General features: G+C 42.8%; 1 protein-coding gene across 1 annotated transcript in view; it reads left to right on the top strand.

Moving 5' to 3' along the window:
* Nucleotides 1-15,830, top strand: part of kif6 (kinesin family member 6) — a 55,278-nt gene that overhangs the window by 36,823 nt on the left and 2,625 nt on the right. Inside the window, exons 14-19 of the mRNA XM_078289346.1 lie at nt 5,973-6,075; nt 7,106-7,161; nt 12,841-12,891; nt 13,692-13,773; nt 13,922-14,057; nt 15,274-15,359. Coding sequence (XP_078145472.1) covers nt 5,973-6,075; nt 7,106-7,161; nt 12,841-12,891; nt 13,692-13,773; nt 13,922-14,057; nt 15,274-15,359 — 514 coding nt within the window. The remainder of the gene's footprint in view (nt 1-5,972; nt 6,076-7,105; nt 7,162-12,840; nt 12,892-13,691; nt 13,774-13,921; nt 14,058-15,273; nt 15,360-15,830) is intronic.

Below are 15,830 nucleotides of genomic sequence, written 5' to 3'. Positions count from 1 at the left end.
TCCCTAGCCAGTGGCAAGCATTCATTTGGCTTTTCCCATTTGATTTTGGTTAAGTGAAGCCTTAAGTGTGATGATAAACCTGAGCCGTCGTAACGAGCGTGGTCATAGCCATCGGGTAAAGGGGCATGAGCCAGCGACTCATCAAACTGAGCCAGCGCTCCTGTCTTTGCTAACCACAGCTCCCTCATCCTCTTCGACATTTTTGGGTAATGGTGCCCAGTGCGGTAATAAGGCCAACAAAGGGGTAATTGCAAACAGGGTCTCTGAAAGAAGAGCCTATTAAAAAACACACATGTTTGAACTGGGTCCAGCACGAATTAGTGAGCGAATCCATCATTCAGGGAAGGGACAGTGAGGAGCGCTGTGATGGATGGCCGCGGAGCGATGGTTTATAAAAACTGATAAATGACGTGCCATATGCATTAGGCTCATGGAATGGTATGTGATCTAATATGGAACAAGCATGATCATCTGGGATGTCTCACCAGAGAATTTGTTTTCACCTCTCCCAACAAGGCCTCGTTTGTTTCTTTCTCTGGTTTCATGGGACATGATGACCTCTGTGAAATCCATTTCCATTCGGTTGACCCGTGACATCGAGGCATCCTCTGCTCTCCAAACACACACACACACACACACACACACACACACACACACCACAACACTAAGAACAACATTTTTCCTCAAGCTCAACTCCACTGACATCAGAGACAAGAGTGATGACTATTTGATAAGGCTGACCTGTTGTGTGCTAATATGTTAGTAGTTGCACAGATACCTTCTTTGCATGTGAATACTCTTATAGCAATTTCATCCCCACTGAGCCCACTTCAAGACTAACTGGCTATCCGCATCACCAGAAAATATAAAGACTGTATAAAAATGACCATAATCTAGAGAGTAAGAGTTGATCTGCAGAGAGCATGATTTTCTGTTTTCAATTTATGCACTAAAATGAGTTTTGGACTCCACATCCAAACATTGAAAATGACATGAAAATAATCCAGTTGTTTCATAATCAAACGAGAAGACACAGATCATTCCTGTCAAACACAAAATTGCGAGCAACTACTGCAGAATCTTCCTGGCTTCGGCATAACACTTAAGAGTCCCTGAAAAAATATTGCACAAGGTTGCTTTTGGCAAGGGCACTCAAAAGACAACAACCCCCCCCACCCCCCTTCCCTTTCAAATGGCATTTTCAGAGCTGTTCCCTCTTATGTTGAGTGATAGATATTTACGTGTAGTGGCCCACTCTTTGTGAATGGAAAACTTGACCCGGTGATAAATAGGCCCTTGGATGATTGTGATATTGGGATGATAGCTGCTGACTCGATGCCACGCACTGCAAATCCTGTTTATATAGGCCTCCGGCGTTTATATGAGCAAACATACGTACCGGCAACCAAGGAATCCATATGGCCCTTTCCTATCGCACTTTGATTTATCACATCCTATGTGATTCATATCAAGTTGCACAACAGGATGCACGTTATTTCAGTAGATATTTTTTAGAAAATCTGTCTTTTGTCATTTAGGATGATCAGTGTGATGCAGATTAAAAACACCCAATTCTTTTATGGTAACTCCTGAAAATGTGTCAGTATACCTGTTTTTAGTGTCTTTTGTCTTTACCCACATATTAAAATTAGAGACATGATGAGAGTGCTACACAGGGAATAATTCCTGCCCTTTGAATGCGTTTGTATATTTTGCTATGGCGCATTCCCACTAGTTTTGACAGTGCAGAACACCAAATAATTATGACTAGACTGGATTATTTTAGCCAGGTCATAGGTTCCTGAGAAAAATGCAAGATAATCAGCTCTAGCTACCTCAGAATTGCACTGGAGAACTGAAATGAGATGGGTGCAAACAGATGACATCACACTGAAATATGACCTTGAAACAACATGCCTAAGACTAAATTGGTACATCTTTCCAACAATATTGGTACTGTAAATCATTGTCCATTTTCTTATGGAAAAAATGTGTGAGCCCCAGCAAAATATTCCCAGATACTGCACAAGCCGAGTCCGTTTTATCTCAACCCCCAAGTCCCCTGTTACCAGTTACATGTCCACTCTGGAATGTCCATCCACTTTTCTCACACTTCATGAGAAATTTCTCTCTCATGTCTGTTTCTGCTGTGCTGCTACCAAAGCTGCGAGTCGAACACACTCCCAACTGCATCAGCTGTTCACCGGCAGGAAAAGCTTGATGTTCTGCAGAACTGTTCTGCACTCATGGAAGCAAAAAGCTTTTAAGATCACACTGAGCAGCTGCGGGACGATGACAGAAGAAACCTCTTCACAGTTTAGTGTTTAGTGTTTCTGACATGCACATGGCAGTCGAGGAATACTGGAGTTCTGAAAAGCACACCTGATGTTAGGGATTTTTCCAAGCACCAGTTGAGACTACAATGCCAGTTTTTTGCAGTTTTTCATCAATTGACCAATTGAATTAGTCTTAAAATGTATATATATAGAGCCTCCATTATATATAGTTTCTTACAGTACACTCCATTATATAGTTTCACATCCAAAGTGCCCATTTTCCATGATCGACTTGAAGACTCACAACCAAACGACATGCACATTAGATCATTGTTCTTTACTCTGTCCTAATTCAAAACAAATGCGCCACATTTATCCTTTCCTCATGCACAGTGGGTCACCGAATGTTTATGTATGTTTTAATTTAGGTTTAATCTGAGGGCTCGGGTCTCTTAGCCAACAGCCTCTACGGTTACAGTGAGGATAACTACTGTCCCCTGGAGATTAACTGTAAATGTAATGATGGTGACCTTTCCACGGAAACTGTTCGTTTTCATTCTGCGTCCCAGTTTAGAATGAATGATATATAATTGACTTGCTCTTTCCATAATGCATTCTTAGGTCAGCCAGCGCAGAATACAACATGGAAGTTAGACAGGTCTTTTTGAGTGTCTGATGACCACAGTGTATGCAGGGAGTAGTCTGGCGCACAATATGACACGACTTTGATTTCCTCATGGAATCGGGTTTCTCTGCACTGCAAATTGCAGACTAGACTATTCCACCTATTCCAAGATAGCTCCGCTGTGTATTTTCCTGAGGTTCATTTATTGTCTTTTTTCAAAGGTAGGCCTACAACTGTATCTTCTTCCTACGCTCCTGATATTGGTTTTATAGCGCATGAAGAGGGCTAATGGACAGGCAAGGTGTTCCTGTTGTATTTCAGGGTGGCGGTGACTTGCCGGGGCTGTCAGGTGGTCTAGAGGATTACAGGGAGAGGCAGATCTTTACTGTAAATCCCGCTAGCATGTAATGAGACGCTGATGATTCTACCAGGCCCACCGCACGTCTCTGTGATCTGAACTGAAACCCAAGGCAGGAGGGACACCTTCGAGAGTGAGATACCACTGTCCACTGCGGGACGCCACTTACAGTATCTTGTAGGATCAGTCATATACTATGGAAACCATAATAATGTTATGGTTATAATGTCTTCTGCAACAGTAAAAAAAAAGGTTTGAGCTCTTTGTGTCAGACATTTTTGTTCATGGGTGGGAATGTTTATTTGCCTATTGTGTGGGAATGGTTGGCTAATCAGAATATATTCAATAGCAATGCAATAACTTTTTTTTATAATAAATTGATGGAACAGCGCAGTCATACTTCACTTCTTTGGTATTTCATTTCTAAAATTTTGTTGAAGCAGCAACAATAGTCACGGCATTCCTTCTCTGTAAAACCTCTGCGGTTTGTCAGCACTTGAAGCACGGAAAAGAAGAATTAGGAAAGTTGGCCTAAGCCATATGTGATCTCATTACCCCACAAATTATGTTAGTACAACATAATATGATGTCATATCACTTTTAGACAGATATTCCTGGAATGTTCCCTTTTTACAAGAGTCGAACGGGGTGCGTTTCCCTCAAGTAGCCCTCAGAAAGATTTGTTGAGGTTGGCTGTTGCAACATATGCCTGCGAGATGCCTCCTGGTTTCAATCAGGACTTTTCCAAAAATAAAGAAACAAAATTCCTAAATGTCCTCCAATTAATCTCACATGACTTACTCCTCTTGTGTATGCCTTCAGTTAGAATCAGCTCTGTCACACAAGTCCACACATATTAATGAGGGTGGAATTTATTGGAAATCATTTATTGGAAATGATTATGAAGCTACTGGTAGGGGAGCTTGCAAAATAACGCTGGTGTGTATGCTGTTAAATTGAATAGGATTAGGTAAAAGAGGGTCGAATGAGGTCTTACAGGAATAAACTGTTGGGTTGGGTCAACAAACGATGGTCTGATCTATGCAATTACTCATTTTACTACCATCTCACTTTACTTTTTCAATTTGAATAGAGAAAATTGATAGATCAGCTGATGCACAACCTAACATCCAAAGGATCAGTGTATTCCGTCCAAACCAGTTGAAGCGTCTTTGAGTCCCTGAAAAAATATTGCACAAGGTTGTTTTTGCCAAGGATACTCAAAGGGCAACAACACACACACACTCACACACACATGAAATGCCATTTTCAGAGCTGTTCCCTCTCATGTTGAGCGATAGATATTTCCGTTTTATTTACGTCTCACATTTTAGCTTTAAAGATTGATGAGCAAAGATTGAAACCTGGTGAAAGCAGCAACAGAGATTGATTATGCTGCAGTTCTGAGTAATCGCCTGACAACATGATTCAAAGTCTAGGTATAATTTTGGTTTCCTTTGGAAATAAATACTTGAATGTCGTTACACAGAGCAAGCACATCAGTTTTTTGAGTAAATTCGGGCAGCAGGGAATATCGTTGTCTATCCCAATATGTCGCTGCCAGTCACACAGTTTTCCTCTTGTCCTCCTCCTTGTCCTCTCAAGCCACCTCTAACCATTCAACAGTGGAATGATGTTTCCTCGAGTGACTGCCAGTCTCCATAATAGTGTCTCGCTCTTTCTCCCTGTCTCATCTTTTTTTGGCAAAATGAGAAAGTTCAGTCATCGGCAAACACCATCAAATGTGTTTCCAATTAAATCAGATGTCCACAGGCAAAAACAAACCCCGCACACTGGAATGATGCTCCCTTAGTGTTTATTTGTAGCAACGTTTCAACCTCTGTTGCTCTTTGTCAGGCACACTGTATACTGAGCATCATGCCAGCATGCGGGTATTTTCTTTCTTTCTCTTTAGTGATTCATGGTTTAGTCCCTAGCACCTGGTTAACATTTTTTGGATGTGCATACACAAGTAAAAAAAACAGCATTAACAACTTGCGATGACTTGTCTAAGCAATGATGTATGTTAGCTTATTAACTTACATTTAAAAGTGTTTTGTTTTAAGAGTAGAGCAAATTGTATCTGCAGGAGATGTGTATTGCTTTCATAAAAATGCCCATTAAACAATATTTCAAGTCTATAAACAATTTAACAATCAACATGTTGCCTCTCCAAAAATCATTTAATTTCCTTACTAATGGCAGGTTGCCAAGAGGGCGGTTCCACCACCTAGATAATGCTGACCTACTCAGAATGGCTGTTTATATATCTGTTTACGTCCTCTCTAAACCATGAATGGGAGGGTAATGGTCCTTAGATTTTGTAATTAGTAATAGGTGGGAGGTCAACAATATCAGTGGGGCTCTTTAGCTCGCATCTGGCTGCCAGATTGGAGTTTAGTACCTGTGGATGTGGGAAAAAGGCACAGCTCAGGTCTCATAGAGACGGTACAAATGTGCACAGCATGACCTGCCACATTTTCCCATAGTTGCCACATTAGTTTTACTTTGTTGGTATGACAAGCATTTAGTCTTGTTAGGATGGTAGATTTGATTTACAGCCTTAGCATTAGCCAGCTACCTAATGTTTTCAGCATGGACTAGATGGTATGAAGCCTCTGGTTATTAGAATACAGCATAGCATGTCTCAGTGCAGGATCTTCTGAGCAGATACACTGGAATGCGATGGTACTCATGGTGTTTTTCCTCTCAGGTCCACAGCTGTCTATGGGAAAGCAAGAGGCCTTTGACATCTTCAGGAGGGACCATGAGGACCGGCTGACCATTGAGGACAACAAGGCTCTACTCAAACAGAGGTTAGCAGCAAAGAGGGCATGTTATCGGACAGTTAACGGAAAGTAATGGACATGATAAGTTCACAACTTGATGTTTCCCATAAACCGACCAACCTTCTGCTGCAATACGAGCATCTCTTCTGCAGTCTCACATGTGGAGCCTTTGTAGCTTTCACCATCAGGGAAAGGTGGAGCGTTTGTGTGGAAGGCCCTTAATACTGATCCCATCTGCACCATCTGGAACATTCTGTGCTGTTTTCCTCAATTTCCAATTCACTGTTTTAGGTATCAAGTGTAGTGGAGAATTTGCATTTACAGTAATAGAAAAGTTCACGTGGTTGAGTCCTCCGGTACTAGCTCTCCATGTCCTTTTCTTTGAACACACACACACACACACACACACACCATCACAACTGTCCCATATGTCAGCCACCGCCATGAAACCTTGTTATCGCTGTCCCGACACCTGTTGTACATCAGAAAAAGATACATTTCATCATTTCATCCGTACCATCCAAATGAATAAATTAAGTCATGAAATGAAAATATGAAATAGCACAACTTGCTAGTTCTCCAGACCTTTTCGAGAGGCACTACTTGGGTGGGAGCTGTCATTACAGGTGTGAAAGTGCTGCAGCCTGGCCAGTGAGATGTGTACCTTGGCCAGTGGGATGTAACATTTTCTTTGAGAATAATAGCACTCGCAGGACTTGCTAGGTTCCATAACGGTGGGTTGATTTTGTCTGAGAGTCAGAAAACCCTGTAAAAACGTTTGAGGGCCTGTTTCTCCTGTTTGTTTTTATGTTGAGCAACATGCCAACAAATACAGCTTTAAAATAATTTATTGATCATTATATGTAATACATCATTTTATGCAGAACATCATTTTAAATCCTATATAATCTTTTAAATCCTATATAATCAGTGTAAAACAAACCAAGACCTTCTTGCACAGAGCATGCTTTTTGGCATTTTATCACATTTGATTTATCAAAACATTGTTTTTTTGGGGGGTATTATTGCCCATTAATACATTTATTCTTTTGGGCAGGTTAGCTGAGGCCAGAACGCTTGGGGAGCAAGTGAACGAAGCAAGAAACAGAGTCAGTAAGTTACCATGCAAATACTTACACTACAAACAAACACAAACTTGTCTTTTATTGCTACTGCAGCATTCATAGCATATGAATTAATTGTCTTAACACTCTTATTCCATTATTATTACTTCCATTTGTGAATATTGTTGCATGAAATGTGCAATAATGGATGTATTTTTTGCATTCCCAGCTGTACCCCGTCTCAAACTTAAAAAAAAAGAAAATAATGTTTGCTTGCTGTGCATTTGTGTGAAAGCAAGTGAACTATGCAATGAAAGAGCGTGTGAACTATTCGCGTGCACCATGACCAGGGGTTGCTGGTTCAGAGTGCATGGGTGCATTCCGGAAAATACTTTACACTTGGGAGCTGTGAAAACATAAAAATTCGACATTTCATTGTCATCATTACAGTCATCATCATTATCCTAATAGTAAACAACATTCTGTGGCGCAAGCCCTGAGGAACGCCGTTTATTTACCCTGATATTAACGTTCCCCAAGTCTCCGGAGACACCAGCCTACCTGCCTGCAAAACGTTAACGAACGGATCGCCGTCGGGGTCCCGTTTTCAGAAGTGCAGAAGTGTCATTCAGCACATTCCTGAACTTTTCCAGGACGGAGAGGCGTTCTGATTTCCACCCTCCTACTCTTCCGACCTGTGCTTTTTACGGGCCCTGGCTTTGGCTGTTTTATGAGGGATCTGTAATCACACCCCTGTGTTCTTCTGGGTAATGTCCCTGACAGGTAGCCGTAGTGTGCCAAAATGAGGCCTGGCATCGTCCCTAGCTTCTGCGAATGCTGAACGATTGCAAAGTTTGGCTCCGAGGAATCCACCCCAGCTTTTGGACTCAGCTTCTCTGGTGTTGTATGCACATTTGTGTACTACTGTGTGTCAGCGCTTTGACACTGTGGTTTCTCCATTGGTCTGTTCATTCGCTGATTATTTCAGCGAGTTTTGAAAGGTCCTAGAAAATGACCGATCATAGTTGTAAATGAGTCCACATTAATTTTGTTGCCTGCAGTACAGGCCCTCCTACAGCTCAAATTCACTTCGCTCAACAATCTATCTTAATCGCCTCATTGTTGCTTTAACTGGCTACTAAGAGACAAGCGCTGTCACCGATATGGCAGTAATTATAAATGATTTCACAGCACTATGGTTGAGTTTTCCAGCAATCTCAACACCGTTCAAAATATGAGCATATATTATTAGGGGTTGATCTGGTTTGCATTTACTATTGCAAGCTACATTTATGAGTTTCCTTGGACTGTGTGTGTTTGTGGCTCATTTCAGATGCCAATGAAATGGATCAGTTTGCCTCACACCAGCGCCTGGCATCACTGCTGCCTCAGATCACGCGCGGCGGTCTGGTAGCATTCAGCTGTTACCCCTTCATACATGCCAGCGTACACTTAGCACCCTTGGAATTCTAGCGTATCAGCATTCAACCGTGGTGTCTTTGAGGTGCTGACACAGCCGTACATCAGAGGTGTCGGCGCGTCACGCAAAAATCATCTGTGACTTTTACGCAGCATTTAGAACACTAACTCTTCAAATGTGTTCTGCAGACATCTCAGTGTGAGGCTGCACCGTGTGAAAGAAGATTTGCTGCAACAAAACTGTTGTGCACTAAATTCAGACTAATTTTCATGTTATTTCTGGGGCAAAACATGTAGAAATTTTGAAGGAATTTAGCATCCAGATTATTCAACTGTTAAATAGGGAGAACAGACCAGAAAAAGAAAAATTTTGACGCTGTCACATGTTATTACAATGTTAGGGGCATGGAGCTGCATTCTTCCTAGATGAGAGACGATGTTTATAGTGGAAGGTAGTTGCCTCTCCTGGCTGGAAAGTTGTACCATAATATATTTAGCTCAGTGTGTTTCCTTGCCATTTTGGAAGCCCTGCTTGGAAATTTTACACTACTTGTGTCTCATGCTTAATGTAGAACATGGAAAGAGTTAGCATAATATAGACGAACGCTTTGTGTAGCTTTGTCTGATGGATGTACCCAGCGTGAGGGTCAGTAGCAGGGGAGAAAGAGAGAGGCGGTAGCCCGTGGAGACATTGGTGCCTAAACATTTCCCTGGTTACCAGTATTGTTCTTGGCCACCGCGTACGGCTTTGGAATCCAATCCCGCTGGAGAAGCGTACGTTCTGAGCCCTTAGGTCCAAAGAGTGCAGGGATATATATTTATTCATAGGGATCAGCGATGCACATCCTCTACAGGATAAGAGGTGTAGGGCAGTCGAAAACGAGCGGGGTCCCTCGATCTCTTTGCCAGATGTGTGGGGATTTATGCGAGACTGTCCTAGATGCAGCATCTGGTAACCTCTTTGGTATCCCACTATCATCCTCTCCTCACCTCTGCTGCCATAGTGGCCCACGGATTTTGGGATAGATCACAAGAAAAGTCAATTTACTGCAGGCACCAAAGTGTCTGGAGTACTGGAGAAGGAACATTGTATCAGGATTTGAAACCGTGTCGGGTTCAGCTGTAAACACCTCCATAACTTCCCTGCAGTCTTTATTAGTAATAGTCAACACCCTACAAGCCTGGGTGCATATTAAAAGCCACTGTAGGTTTTACATTACTGTAGCTGCAATTTATTTGCAGGGCTAATGTTGTCAACTGCTCATTTGAGTGGCTTATGTAATGTCCTTGCCTTAGGCTGTGGTCTCAGACAACGCTATCTGCGAACACAGCAAGAGCTGTCCAGTAAAAACACAGTTTCAACTGTGGAGTCTTACCCTCCATTTAGCGTTAACAATCTTTTATATGCACAAATATTACTGCATTTCAAGAAATGATCTATTTTATATACAAATGTACGCCAGATTTTCATGTACCGACTTGTGCATTGTTTCAACAATGCTTTATGTATTTATATAGACTTAAATCCACATGCCACCACGTAGATATTGAAATGCTAGATGGTATGTTTGGATGGTCCTTGGATCAAGAGCTCTCTGTGGCATTTGTGCGGCATATCGCATTTAACCTTCAGGCCACAGAAATCACCAAATATTTGTTGAGGCTTGTAGCTCGAAACCAGTCCTTTACGACGACGGCATGTCTCCTGACACTGTGGGGGGAAACCCTACATGGTTTGGAAGGGGTTGCGGTGTTGATCCCACAGCCTGGCTGGGGGACAGGAGGGCTGAAGGGTAATGAAGTATTGCAGTAAGCACACCACACACCACCATTACTTGACACGTATGCAAATTGATCTTTTATGGAATGATTCTAGTTGCAGAATTGGGTTAGTTTGGACTAAGGATCTTTAACCGGCTGTCCTGGCCAAACTGACTGTGATGTTGGACTCTTCAATCATCAATGAGATATCTAGGAGTTATATGGAAGTTGTATAGCCAATGGGCCCAAGAAATTATCTTTCAGAAGCAATTTATTCTCCAGCCAGATTTAAGATTCAGTACTTGAGCAGAAAATTGTGCAATTGTGCAACAGTGAGAATTTGCATTGCTACCTAGGTTTGTTACTGAACATAGCCTAGGCAATGTACAACATAATTCCATCCATTGTACCATGACTTTGACAATGTTTACAGACTTCAGATAGTCATCATAGGTAATTGCTTGGCCTTAAGGCATCTGAAATGGTTCAATACATAGCTGATGTGAGCCACACCGGTAGTGTTTTGGCACCATGTCTTTATCTGGCTGTTCCCTGCTCCCTGCACTTCCTCACCCTGTCAGCATGGCCAGGTCAGCTGTGGGCCAAACCACTCAGCGGTGCTGCTAAGTGTTTCTTAATCCTGTTATTTTATTAGGAAAGGAAGAGACCATACATCAGGCACAGAGTTGGTGTGGATCAGGTTCTGGAGGGTTGCGTCTGTGTTTTTGCCTCTCGGGTGCACTTTGAAATGGATGAACATCCTGTCGTCTGTTAGAGACGACTTGGGCAGACTACCTGGCCGCAGCGTCGAGCCGCAGGGAGTCTCAGTTCACGCAGATCCCGAGTTACTCCAACTCCTCACTTAGCATCAGAAGAGTAGGCGTTGTGAGGGGTCTCCAAACCCCTGCCCATACTCCAGGGGCGAAACACTTGCATTATGTATGTCCCTGTGTGTCATTTGTAACGTCTCACATCATCCGTCCCTGTCAGCACTGTCTACAATAACCTTTAATTGTGGTCTATTTTTGGATACACAGCATTTGTCAAGAGTTCTGAAGGATGAACTGGCCTGTGTTGTATGGGCAGGGTGGGAACAGTTTTTACCCATTTCATTTATTAGAGGAACATTGTGAAGGCTGATGCACTAGCCTAAAGTCTGTAATAATAATATTGTCATACTTTATTGATCTCCAGTCTCTGTTAAGATCTGTTAGGAATTCAGTGTCTTGCTCACGGACACTTCAGCAGGACATACCACATTCACAGTAACACGTCAACTTAATATGTGCCTCCATGCCTCCATCTTCTCTTTGGCGATGCAACAGCTCAAACCCAACTATTTGATGGTGCCATGAGAGGTGTTGCATAAAAGGTAGACATACCCCCCTCTCTTTTTTTGTGAAGTACTCCATCTGGATTTCTCATTTTTGGACCTCGGACACCGGCTTTTAGATTGGCGACAGGATCATATGACAGAAACGGTTACAGCTCAGCACGTTCTGCACCTCAGGGATTGTGGTGAAAGCTCACCACAGAAGACTCTGCCGTTCTACGTGTCTTTCATCTTTCCCTCTTCCTCCTAATTATCCTGGTCACTCAATTAACTCCCTGTCCGACCCTACAGCCAATTAATTTGCTCTGAACCTGAAATTGTCTTCTTTTGTTCTCTTCATGTACAATTTTACAGTAAATCTATCACACAACCTGTCAAGTGTGATTCCTCATTTGTGTAGAAAGGGCCCCAAAATATGGATTCTAATACTGCATATGTTTTAGTTAATTTACATTGCAGTTATTGAACATCACAAATGCATGGTTCTTGTAATTAGTTAGATTCAGTGAGGGGAACGGAGGCCGAGAAAACAGAAGAGCAGACAATAATTGCTTACCCATGTGTTAACCCTGTATTGCTGCCACAAGAGAGGTGATGACCCGACCTTCAGTGTATCCAAAAAGCCTCCCTCGTGTTGCTTCCTGGATCATCACCGGAGCCACAAGAGCTCTTCATGAAGACTGTCAAAGTCTTTAATCCAGCAGCACCTCCCGCCTTAAGCCAACCCTCCTCCGTAAAGACCTCAATCACAAGTTCATCCTCGCGAGAACCTGGGTTTTGTTGACTGCAAGTATAAACAATTTGTTTGTGTAAACGCACTGTAGACATAATAGATGTTTGACGGCCCTTAAGAACTGAGATCAAAGCCATGCCTGCTATTGGCTGCGTTGACGTGGATTAGACGCAGCTATCTTGACCAAGGTCAGACGGCGCTGTCAGCCTTTCAACAGCGAAATGCATGTCAGGGCTGCTAACAGGAAAATGACTCACTTAAATCCTTTCTAAGCCAAGATGATTAAAGCTGTTTAGTTTCCACACAATTATAGGAGTGGACTCTTAGTAGTGGTGCAGTGGTGCTGCTTCACCAATTACCTATCTGTTATGCATGAATGGCTCCTGTGGGAAAATGTCTAAGCATGGCTAAATGCTTAATGAAGGAAGGTAATTGTATTTAACCTCTTGAAAATCTCTCTCTCTACTCTCTGTCTGTCTCAGATGAGTTGAAGAAGCAGTTGGAGATGCGTAGGATGCAGAGAGCAGCTCATGGTAAGAAACTGTGGATGGAGTAAACTTTTGCCCTCTATCAATAGCATAACAGTATGATTTCCAAGTCCATCTGCCCTTACCAACAGTTGAAATGTATCATATGCACGTACCATATCTTTTCTTTTTGATGTGTAGTTTGAAATAGCTTTGAATCCAGGTTTTCCCCCTAATCAGTTTCAAATTCAGAATGCTGGATCCATGAGCACTGATTCAATTGAAGCTGTCACAAATGAAAAGGGACTCTTTTATTATCATCAGTTTGATATTCAGCTCAATACAGCTGAAAGGAATGGTAAGCACTGAACGCAATGTGGGTGCTCTTGTATGTGCAGTAGCGCCCACTTCAAAGCCTGTACTGTAAAGCCGGCCTCAATGTTGGAACAGCAGAGTGACCAAAGACTGGGTGGCACGACTCTCGGACTCCTTCATTTACTCCCCTCTGACTGTTTTGATCAGCGACATAAATGCTTTGATGAGGAAATCTGGTTGCAAGTACACAAACATCTCCCGCCAGTTCAGGCGCCGAAGGCCCGTCTTGTTATTTCGAGTCCCGCATCAGAGAACACTTCACAGCAGCCTGGCTTCCATTATCCAGGGCCAATATTAAAATAGTTGTCCTCGGAGGAAACGCGCAGACACGCACGCAACACACAGGCATACACACTCGCCACTGGATGTTTTTGTTTTTATTGTAGGAAACATAATGAAGAACATTTTTCAGAGCAAATGAGCATACTTGTGAGTGTAAGTATTCCCAGCTAAAATACCCCACGTCTTTTGCATGTCACTTTCTACTTTAGGTGTAATGGGGAGTTACACAGAAGTTGAGGAGGACGCCGCTGAAGAGAACCTGCGCAAACAAATGGAGGAAGAGAAAAGGACGTGAGTGTAGTGCGCTGGATGGGTGTATGCGAATGTGTTATTTTCATAGTTTGTCCCAAGACCCTCGTGCAGACGGATTGGACACAGCAGATGCTTTGGGACGTGGGACAAAAGATTGAATTCGGTGCTGCTCATGTCTCCCCGTCAGTTACAAGAGCACCTTTGGCTGTCTGAAGGCGTTGAGGACGGAGATTGAGCACCTGCAGCTGTTGCTGGAGAGGGCAAAGGTCAAGCTCCAGAAGGACTTCCAGGAGTGGTGGAGTCAGGAAGCTTCCAGTCTGCAGGTGACTGACCTTACCTTCCTCTAGTTATCTATGTGACAACACCACATAAAGCTGTTGTGAGCATGACGCGACGGCCCGGAGAGCATGTTTATGGCATTAGTGGGAATGCCTGTTCTCATTTCTCTCTTTATATTTATGAATGTGTGATTACGCATTTTTGCTTTTTCTGAATATCGGCCTCTACGGACACGTCTGAGTGTGCGTGTAAGTCGATCTGCATGTGTCTCCCTTGACTTAGGAGGCTTTTTTTACGACACCGGCGTGACCCCTCGCAGCCTCTGTTCGACATCACGCAGAATGAGTCCTGGTGGGGAGATACTGTATGGAGGAGGCAGACACATGGAAACACATTTCACAGAACTCCATCTGACCCAAACAAGGGCCTGGAGACCGGCTTAGAAGCAAGATGACAACACCGTCAAGCACATATTCTCAGCAGTTAGGGTCTTAACAAGGACAACATGTTCATGAGTGTTCTCCGCAGTGACACAGTGGGAAGTGAGTCAGTGTCTATTTCAGGCCTAAATAATATTTTTTGCAGCGTTCATATATTTTGTGTTTACACTTAGGAAGTGTTGTATAGACAAAGGCAAGGTTTTCGAAAGCGTTGAGGGAAAGTTCAGTCGAAAAAGTCGCGAATAACGCTGACTTACAGCGAACTGCGAATCTGTGAACACACACACACACACACACACACACTTCGATAACGGCCTTGATCAGCTGGGGCGTTTCGGAGCCAACCGCGAAGAAGACGTTAAGCAGCAACATCTGACCAGCAGACGCCACTGGCTTCCGCACTTCGGTTTTGATCTTATGAATGGAAATATACCTCTGAGCAAGGTTCAGGGGAATTTATTTCTGAATGACAAATGGAAAAATCAGCAAGTCTGACAGACGGGCCTTGCGTGTGCCGTTTTGTTCTTCCTTTCCCAAGCAGGAACCAGGCCAATGAAGTTATATGCATCCAACGGTTTTGTTCAACCACTCACTGTTCCTGGGAAACAGCACACACGTAATTGATTACACGTTGAGTAAGAGGTATGACAGAGCTGGAGGCTGCAAAATACCTGAGGACTGATATTCCTTCTGGCAATAAGTTGGATATTACCACATGATTTTTCAGTGGTTAAATTAACTGTCATCAGCATGGATGCAACTTAGGTTTTTCCAATGTGAAGTGGGCCGGTATCATTCATTTCTCAATAATTGTGACTAGGTATCTGAGTCAGAGGCCACAGGCAGATGTCAAACAGGACGGCCATGTCAGAACTTGCTGTCTTCATCTGGCACTCCAGGATTTGGGTGAGATATATTCTCAATCAATCAATCAATCAATCTGACTGAGCTTTTTGTCTGTCCTGCCATGCTTCTATTCATCAATCCCTAAGTAAATCTTCTACATTGAATAAAAGTGGGAACCATTAGTCTTAGCTGAGAGTGGTAGTAAGTTTTATTCCTCTAAGTCTTGATGTGCAGCTAGTTACATATCCCAGCTAAGTTACAAGGAGAAACGCGTTCCCTTCATTGGCTCATTCCCACTCAATTCATTAATAATATTTTCACCATTTCATCATCTGCACTTGAATGGCACCCATACAAATTTCGCTCCATCAACGACCGCAAAACTGCTGTTTCTCATCGCTTTTTCCAGCGGAACAGAAACACTGTTGAAAGTTAATGTCATTCTCTCAATTCTATTCGTCAACCATAATGATGTTTGTTGTTGCGTATGCATCATCCAATCAGAGTTTTATCAAACTATTTGAAGAAATA

The sequence above is a fragment of the Centroberyx gerrardi genome, chromosome 17, assembly GCF_048128805.1.
Source record: "Centroberyx gerrardi isolate f3 chromosome 17, fCenGer3.hap1.cur.20231027, whole genome shotgun sequence".
Classification (NCBI taxonomy): Eukaryota; Metazoa; Chordata; class Actinopteri; order Beryciformes; family Berycidae; genus Centroberyx; species Centroberyx gerrardi.
The sequence above is the reverse complement of the archived record's forward strand: the minus strand, read 5'-3'. Positions and strand labels throughout refer to the sequence as shown.